Genomic DNA, 9,600 nt, shown 5'->3' with positions numbered 1-9,600 from the left:
AGCAGCTGGAAAATCTAAGATGCAATAAAAACAAAACCTGATTATGGTGCTAGATGACAAACAGAACTCTACATGATAACTCAGTGCATAAAACACCGCACTGTAAACTATGCAACAGATAAATATTATGTTTTTCACTTGAAAATTACATCTTAAAAATGTAATCATTACATAAGAGCTCCACATCAAACACATTAATCACATCATCTTTGTAGTGAAATAGCTGATGACTCATTAAACGTTTCCATGCAATTTATCCACAGTGAAAAATATCCACTTTGCTGGATCTGAAAATCACGTTTTCCGAGATCAGACGAGAGCGGGCGTGTTCAGTTCACGTGCTGCTCTTTGGCAGTTTTACAGATTTTATTCTGAACATCTTTCTGAAGTGACTGGTTTTTGCTTGTATTCAGCAGAAACTGGAAACTAATCCAACTTGCTGAATGTATTTACACAGTCTTGTTTGCCTCCAGTGCAGTGTCTTTGTCACAAATGTGAGAAACAAATTAAAAGGTGATCATGCCAAAAGGTAGTGAAATTAATACAAAATTGTGAAGGCAAAGTGCCAGAAGAGTAAATACATGGTCACAAACTGTGTATCAGGTAAAATTGTCTAAGTGAGGGTTATGCTTGTGTTTTACTATAACACCATCTAGTGGATATCTAGTGCTCATTGTTCTTTGACAAATACTTTCAAATAGCTTCACAGTGCAAAGCAACCAGAACTGAAGGCAGATACAGTAAAGGCCTCGCAAGGGAGGAAACAACATTTGATATCTATGAGTTCTACACTCCAAACGGTCAATTATTAACAAAAAAACTTGCTTGTTCAATCCAATTTGAGCCTTTGAAAATGGGGGGATTGTATGAAAAAGGCCTAACTCCTGAACGAGCATTTTCAAGGATTTCAAGCACCTGTACCTGTTCAATGTTCACTTGAAAGACCCCCTTATAAAGTACTTCTAGCTGAAATGATGAGGACAAAATCCATGCTGCTTGTTTGTGAAAAATCTGAAAGTTGTGGCTGTATAGACAAACACAGTGAAAAATTTCTGAAGTCTCAGTGTCTCCCTGTGTGTTGATGCAGAATGTGTGCACACAGAAGACTCAGTGCCAGTTATCAATTTAGTTATTTATTTTTTGCACTGCATTAGATAACATCAAAATAGTGTTTTCAAAAATGACAATAATATTCCCAATTGTGTTATTTTTATGTTGTAATCTTTATGAAAAAACTTAAAAAACAAACAAACAAAAACAAAACACCTACCTCATAATCTTTTGAGTCTGGTATATGGCGGGGCGCTGTGGACACCCAAGTTTGTGAATGCAATAACTCAAGAACGAGACAATGTAGAATTTTTAAATTAATACCATGGTAGCATTTACTAAAAATCTCTGTAAGGTTTAAATCTCAGGGACCTTGACTTCAAGGTCAGAGCTTAACTTTTCTAAAGAAAAGAGGATTTTCCCATTTATAAAACATGTATGTCTACTAGGAGGCTAAAGGTTAGCACTATATTTAAAAAGAGTTACAAACAACAATTAGATGATGCTTAAAGCTGGTTTATTTAATAAACATCCAGTTTATTTCCAATTTGGATCAAATTATGTCTGATTGAAGGACTGATGTAATGGTAAGTTGTCCGCTGCTCCGCTTTGAATATTGGTAAGAACTTGACACAGAGATTACTTAATGGATTTTAAGCAAAATTGTGCCTTAGTTCAAGAACATATTCATCAGTTGTTTTTATGTTTTTAGGCTTTTTTTCCCTTTTCAATTTTCACAAGAATTGCTAGTTCCCCTAGAGTTTTGGCCACCTCAACAATCAAGTGATTCCCTATGAGCAAGCAATGAGCGACAGTGGGAAGGAAAAACTCCCTTCTAAAAGGAAGAAACCTTCGACAGAACCAGGCTCTTAAAGGGACAGCCATCTGTCGCGACTGGTTGGGGTGGGGGGAGTGAAAATTAAAAAAGACAAAAAAGCCAAAGTGATCATTATTGGAGCAGCTTAATTAATTCTTGCAATGTAATCTGCTGTTAATGGCTTTTTACAATCCCTGTTTGTGTTTTTGTCATTTTTGTCCGTGGTTGAAGCAATGCTGGAGATTGATTCTCTATGATCTTTCTGTTTTGAAGGCTGCTGAGAGACCACAAGGTTTGGTCCCCGTTTGCTACTCATGTCAGGGAGAACTCTTAGAGAGGCCAGGACTGAAAAAGGGGTGGTGGAGAACCTCCGAGGGTGTTATGCGCTGGTTTGGATCCAATGCTAACATCTCTTTGATTAGGCTGACAAATACAGTTTGGATTTTTTCCTTGCCCCACATTATACTCAGCATTGGTCCAAGGTCATCGAGGCACTTAAGTGTTATGGATCGAGTGTCGTTGGACTGATAATCTGTTTCATCTTGAAATTGTTTTTCGGTCTTAAATGTCCAGCGTTGTCCGTTGTAGTTGTCTTTTATGAAATAGTTATCAGTGTAAAAGCCAGAGTCTAAAACATGATCTGGTGGCTGTCCCTGGGTCTGTATGATGAATTTCAAAACATCATAATCATTTCTCCCAGGGTAGAAAGGATACCCAGTAGCAAGCTCCACAGCTACCAGCCCCAGGGACCACATGTCTATTGCTTCATTAAATAGACTACCAATCATAACCTCAGGTGCTTTATAACCAACCGTCCCCACACAGTCACCAGGAATCACTGTAGATGCGGGACATGCAATGCCAAAGTCTATAAGTTTGACTTTGATGGGACACTCATAGCGGTCCACAACCATTATGTTTCCAGGTTTGAGGTCAGCATGCACTATTCCCACAGAACCCAGGTGGGACAGGGCATTTGTGAGTTGATGTAAAATTGGCCTGATTTCGCTTATGGGGAGACCCTGGTTTTCCGGGTCCTCTATGTAGTCCCACAGGCTTTGGTCAAGGAGTTCAAAATTTAAGCAGATGCGGTCACCGTCGATGAAAAAGTCGTTCCATTGAACAATGTTGCATCTATCTGCATCCAAGCCTCGCAGCTGCTCCAGGATGAGAATTTCCATTTTTGCCTGTTGGAGAATTTTAGGGTTATTTTTGTTGACTTTAATAGCAACAACTTTGTTGGTTTTTGTATTGCAACATTTGGTTACAATACCAAAGCCCCCTTCTCCAAGGAAACCCTCGACCTCGTAGTGACCTCCCAAAAGGGTCCCTTTAGATATTTCAAGATCATCTATAGAGGAGGATGTGTTGGCTGATGCGTTGACGTATTCTTGTTGAGAAAATTCTTCTGAGTATTGGGAACTGCAGCTGATTTTCTGTGATTCTTCTCTTTTGCAACTAGAAGGCTGCTGAGAGACCACAAGGTTTTGTCCCCCTGTGCTACTCATGTCAGTGCAGGGAGAACTCTTAGAGAGGCCAGGACTGAAAAAGGGGTGGTGGAGAACCTCCGAGGGTGTTATGCGCTGGTTTGGATCCAATGCTAACATCTCTTTGATTAGGCTGACAAATACAGTTTGGATTTTTTCCCAGCCCCACATTATACTCAGCATTAGTCCAAGGTCATCGAGGCACTTAAGTTTTATGGATCGAGTGTCGTTGGACTGATAATCTGTTTCATCTTGAAATTGTCTTTCGGTCTTAAATGTCCAGTGTTGTCCGTTGTAGTTGTCTTTTATGAAATAGTTATCAGTGTAAAAGCCAGAGTCTAAAACATGATCTGGTGGCTGTCCCTGGGTCTGTATGATGAATTTCAAAACATCATAATCATTTCTCCCAGGGTAGAAAGGATACCCAGTAGCAAGCTCCACAGCTACCAGCCCCAGGGACCACATGTCTATTGCTTCATTAAATAGACTACCAATCATAACCTCAGGTGCTTTATAACCAACCGTCCCCACACAGTCACCAGGAATCACTGTAGATGCGGGACATGCAATGCCAAAGTCTATAAGTTTGACTTTGATGGGACACTCATAGCGGTCCACAACCATTATGTTTCCAGGTTTGAGGTCAGCATGCACTATTCCCAAAGAACCCAGGTGGGACAGGGCATTTGTGAGTTGATGTAAAATTGGCCTGATTTCGCTTATGGGGAGACCCTGGTTTTCCGGGTCCTCTATGTAGTCCCACAGGCTTTGGTCAAGGAGTTCAAAATTTAAGCAGATGCGGTCACCGTCGATGAAAAAGTCGTTCCATTGAACAATGTTGCATCTATCTGCATCCAAGCCTCGCAGCTGCTCCAGGATGAGAATTTCCATTTTTGCCTGTTGGAGAATTTTAGGGTTATTTTTGTTGACTTTAATAGCAACAACTTTGTTGGTTTTTGTATTGCAACATTTGGTTACAATACCAAAGCCCCCTTCTCCAAGGAAACCCTCGACCTCGTAGTGACCTCCCAAAAGGGTCCCTTTAGATATTTCAAGATCATCTATAGAGGAGGATGTGTTGGCTGATGCGTTGACGTATTCTTGTTGAGAAAATTCTTCTGAGTATTGGGAACTGCAGCTGATTTTCTGTGATTCTTCTCTTTTGCAACTAGAAGGCTGCTGAGAGACCACAAGGTTTTGTCCCCCTGTGCTACTCATGTCAGTGCAGGGAGAACTCTTAGAGAGGCCAGGATTGAAAAAGGGGTGGTGGAGAACCTCCGAGGGTGTTATGCGCTGGTTTGGATCCAATGCTAACATCTCTTTGATTAGGCTGACAAATACAGTTTGGATTTTTTCCCAGCCCCACATTATACTCAGCATTAGTCCAAGGTCATCGAGGCACTTAAGTTTTATGGATCGAGTGTCGTTGGACTGATAATCTGTTTCATCTTGAAATTGTCTTTCGGTCTTAAATGTCCAGTGTTGTCCGTTGTAGTTGTCTTTTATGAAATAGTTATCAGTGTAAAAGCCAGAGTCTAAAACATGATCTGGTGGCTGTCCCTGGGTCTGTATGATGAATTTCAAAACATCATAATCATTTCTCCCAGGGTAGAAAGGATACCCAGTAGCAAGCTCCACAGCTACCAGCCCCAGGGACCACATGTCTATTGCTTCATTAAATAGACTACCAATCATAACCTCAGGTGCTTTATAACCAACCGTCCCCACACAGTCACCAGGAATCACTGTAGATGCGGGACATGCAATGCCAAAGTCTATAAGTTTGACTTTGATGGGACACTCATAGCGGTCCACAACCATTATGTTTCCAGGTTTGAGGTCAGCATGCACTATTCCCACAGAACCCAGGTGGGACAGGGCATTTGTGAGTTGATGTAAAATTGGCCTGATTTCGCTTATGGGGAGACCCTGGTTTTCCGGGTCCTCTATGTAGTCCCACAGGCTTTGGTCAAGGAGTTCAAAATTTAAGCAAATGCGGTCACCGTCGATGAAAAAGTCGTTCCATTGAACAATGTTGCATCTATCTGCATCCAAGCCTCGCAGCTGCTCCAGGATGAGAATTTCCATTTTTGCCTGTTGCAGAATTTCAGGGTTATTTTTGTTGACTTTGATAGCAACAAATTCGTTGGTTTTTGTATTGCAACATTTGGTTACAATACCAAAGCCCCCTTCTCCAAGGAAACCCTCGACCTCGTAGTGACCTCCCAAAAAGGTCCCTTTAGATATTTCAAGATCATCTATAGAGGAGGATGTGTTGGCTGATGCGTTGACGTATTCTTGTTGAGAAAATTCTTCTGAGGTTTGGGAACTGCAGCTGATTTTCTGTGATTCTTCTCTTTTGCAACTAGAAGGCTGCTGAGAGACCACAAGGTTTTGTCCCCCTGTGCTACTCATGTCAGTGCAGGGAGAACTCTTAGAGAGGCCAGGATTGAAAAAGGGGTGGTGGAGAACCTCCGAGGGTGTTATGCGCTGGTTTGGATCCAATGCTAACATCTCTTTGATTAGGCTGACAAATACATTTTGGATTTTTTCCCAACACCCCCTTATCTTCAGTAGTTGTTCAAGGTCATCGAGGCACTTAAGTTTTATGCATCGAGTGTCCTTGGACTGACAACCTGTCTCATCTTGAAATTGTCTTTCGGTCTTAAATGTCCAGTGTTGTCCGTTGTAGTTGTCTTTTATGAAATAGTTATCAGTGTAAAAGCCAGAGTCTAAAACATGATCTGGTGGCTGTCCCTGGGTCTGTATGATGAATTTCAAAACATCATAATCATTTCTCCCAGGGTAGAAAGGATACCCAGTAGCAAGCTCCACAGCTACCAGCCCCAGGGACCACATGTCTATTGCTTCATTAAATAGACTACCAATCATAACCTCAGGTGCTTTATAACCAACCGTCCCCACACAGTCACCAGGAATCACTGTAGATGCGGGACATGCAAAACCAAAGTCTGTAAGTTTGACTTTGATTGGACACTCATAGCGGTCCACAACCATTATGTTTCCAGGTTTGAGGTCAGCATGCACTATTCCCAAAGAACCCAGGTGGGACAGGGCATTTGCGAGCTGAAATAACACTGGCCTGATTTCTGTTACTGGGAGAACCCGGTTCCTCCGGTACCGCATGTACTGCCACAGGCTTTCATCGAGGAGTTCAAAATTTAAGCAGATGCGGTCACCGTCGATGAAAAAGTCGTTCCATTTAACAATGTTGCATCTATCTGCATCCAAGCCTCGCAGCTTCTCCAGTATGTAAATTTCCATTTTCGCCTGTTGCAGAATTTCAGGGTCGCTCTTGTTGACTTTAATAGCAACGACTTTGTTGGTTTTTGTATTGCAACATTTGGTTACAATACCAAAGCCCCCTTCTTCAAGGAAACCCTCGACCTTGTAGTGACCTCCCAAAAGGGTCCCTTTACATATTTCAAGATGATTTGAGGTGAAAGTCATCTTGACTGAAATGTGTTTGTTTGCTCAGTGAATTGGTGAGAACGTTTAAAAAAAATTTCAGTGACTCTGAAGAGGTTTACAAATACTTTCAAATATAGCTCTGGTCGAACGTTTGAAGGCTGCGAACAAACTGACTAAAACTTGCTGCTCCTGACCCCTATTTATAGAAAAACTTCAAAGGCTCAAAGGCATGTGCTTGTGACATCATCACATGTCCTTGTGACATCATCACATGTCCTTGTGACATCATCACTCTTCATGAATCAGATTGTCACATGACATTTTAGAATGGGGATGTTTTTTTTTAAAACCGTTTTCAAATTTAACCCTCTGTGGTCCAGGGTATAATTGGCCGTTCTTGACTATTTTTGATTTTACCTCTATATTTCACCTTTAAAATATGTTTTTCTTGCCTTATTTGGCACCATTATTTTCAGCACAACCTCAAATATCTCAAAGTCAAAGTCAACTTTATTTGTCAATTCTGCCACATGTACAGGACATACAGAGAATAGAAATTTCGTTACTCTCAAACCCTAGATGAAATAGCAAATGAACATTTAAATATAAGAGAGTGATTAAAAAATGCAAATAAAATAATTAAAAAGTAAAAATTTAAATAAATACAATACAATTTAACAAGAAAGCTATGCAATATACAATATACAATATTCAGGTAAGGGTAAATGACATTGAGTGTAAACCAGGCAGAGTAGTGCAAATAGGCAAATAGTGCAAATGGAGATCTAGTAATATACGGTTAGAGATAGTATAACAACAAAGTCTTATGAGGTAATGGCAGTCCAATGCTCCACAAAGTGACTGGTAACTGGTGCAGGCCAGTGAGTGAGTCAGAGAGTGTGTGTGTGTGTATGTGACAGAGTTCAGTGAGACCATGGAGGAGAGGAGGGGAGAGGGGGCAGAATCGGGAGGGAGTTAAGCTTCCTGACAGCCTGATGGATGAAGCTGTCCTTCAGTCTGCTGGTCCTGGCCTGGAGACTCCGCAGTCTCCTCCCTGACGGCAGCAGCTTGAAGAAGCTTTGCATTGGGTGCGTGGGATCAGCCGCTATGCAAAGGGCTTTTTTAGTGAGACGGGTGCTGTAAATGTCCTGGAGGGAGGGGAGAGAGACACCAATGATCCTCTCTGCAGCTCTCACTATGCGTTGGAGGGTTCTATGACAGGACGCATTGCAGGCTCCAAACCACACAGTGATGCAGCTCGACAGGATGCTCTCGATGGTGCCTCTGTAGAAAGTGTACATGAGAAATTTGAGTTATTGTTTTCATTTTGGTATACTATATTAGCACAGTTGATCTAAATTAATAACACAATAAATTGTGTGTGCATCTCCTGTTTTGTCATGGTTGTATGTCCCGGTTCGTGACAGGCTGCATGAGCTCATCTGGTGGGAGTGTAGTACTGTAGAATTTCAGGCATAAAAACGTGGTTTTCACAGACCTTGTCACAGGGTCTGAGTTGGAAGATTTTGGTAAAGCTTTGTCCCTGAGGTAGTTGAAAAACCCCAGTTGGGTAAAGCGTTTGGGTTTTTTTGTTAACAGACATGCTTATCTATTTAGTTGGTGTTATTTTTTCAGCTAAATTTTTTAGTGCAATTAGCACTTTCAGCATCAATCCATAGCAATGTGTTGTATTTTTCACATTGTCTGTGTGTAAAATACATATGTAAGCATAGATTACACAAAGGATCCTGCACGCCAAGCTGGATACAAATAGAAATCCCTGGAAACAATTCTTTCTGCGCTTAAGAGCAGCTTCCTATTGCAACGCTGGAGGATTTGTCACCATTACTGGATACGCTGCAGAAGCACAGCAAAGCAGTGACTGTGTGGAGTCGAAAACTATTACACCAACTACACTACACAGTCACCCACATTACTCCCTCCAACAGAGGTGGACAACGTCTTTGGGACAACGTCACAGAACACAGAAACGTCACAGGGCTTTGGAGCGTGACGTTACATGAGGCGGGCCACGCCCCCTGCCGCCATCACAGTAGGCCAGACAAAGGATACAGCTTCAGCTATGGTACGTGTTGTGTAGTCGGTTGCAACGTTAAAGCTCACGATCGTGAAGGCAAGAAACTGGATTAATCTTTTCATCGTTTTCCATCCTGGCGGCAACGTGAGGGATCCCATGTATCCACCAAACAAAGACGCCAGGCATGGATTGCAGCGGTGAGACGAGCGGATATCGAGTTCCGTGCAATCCCCAGCTTTTTGTTGGTTTGCTCGCGGCATTTTCTCTCCGGTGAGTTCTAAAGTAATTCATATCACTATCCGATTGTTGAGTCTGACGTCACTAGCCGTGTCTGGGCCTAAACTCTGCTGCAGGTCCATATATCAAATGATCACTGTGGCATTACTGAGAGTTAAAACACTGTCTTAAGTCTTTCATCTTTAATAAAATTATCAGCGTTCTGCTCTACCAGGTGTAACAACTGAGTTAAACATCCAGGCATCCATGACAATGGAATTTATGACATATGAGTTAGAAGTTAGCAGCAAGTTAGCTCGCTAGCTTCTATCTAAATACAATATAGCATGTCCTGACTGCGGGGTTTTGGAAACAAATTAAAACGTACAGCTTTCTTATCACTTCCAACATAAATGAAGACAGAAAACTAAACAGCAGTGACATTTGTAGGGTTACTGAACTTGGGCTAGCTGGTATATAATGATGTGCTACGTGACCGCTAGCGACACAGCTATGTTAGCATAATATAAACACGCTAACTTTTTTTCCACTCGATAAAA

General features: G+C 41.6%; 1 protein-coding gene and 1 long non-coding RNA gene across 2 annotated transcripts; both read right to left on the bottom strand.

Annotated features, from left to right (window-relative positions):
• Positions 1–1,550: 1,550 nt before the first annotated feature.
• Positions 1,551–6,975, bottom strand: LOC146693603 (uncharacterized). The gene has a single exon (XM_085478585.1). It carries the CDS (start codon positions 6,823–6,825, stop codon positions 2,185–2,187), a length of 4,641 nt encoding a protein of 1,546 aa, XP_085334711.1. The 5' UTR covers positions 6,826–6,975; the 3' UTR covers positions 1,551–2,184.
• A 303-nt stretch (positions 6,976–7,278) lies between these two features.
• On the bottom strand, positions 7,279–8,584 carry LOC146693602 (uncharacterized). The gene is made up of 2 exons (XR_014923824.1): positions 8,525–8,584; positions 7,279–8,070 (listed from the first exon to the last, which is right to left on the bottom strand). It is a non-coding gene; the product is annotated as an uncharacterized LOC146693602 (long non-coding RNA).
• Positions 8,585–9,600: the final 1,016 nt, after the last annotated feature.

The sequence above is a fragment of the Copadichromis virginalis genome, linkage group LG14 (assembly GCF_057382275.1).
Source record: "Copadichromis virginalis isolate Kocher_CV1m ecotype Utaka linkage group LG14, C_Virginalis_male_GT1.1, whole genome shotgun sequence".
Taxonomy (NCBI): Eukaryota; Metazoa; Chordata; class Actinopteri; order Cichliformes; family Cichlidae; genus Copadichromis; species Copadichromis virginalis.
This window is presented reverse-complemented; position numbering and strand designations above follow the sequence as displayed.

Coding starts and splice junctions, on each gene's coding strand:
- LOC146693603 (XM_085478585.1), bottom strand. CDS start 6,825: ATGACTTTCACCTCAAATCATCTTGAAATATGTAAAGGGACCCTTTTG.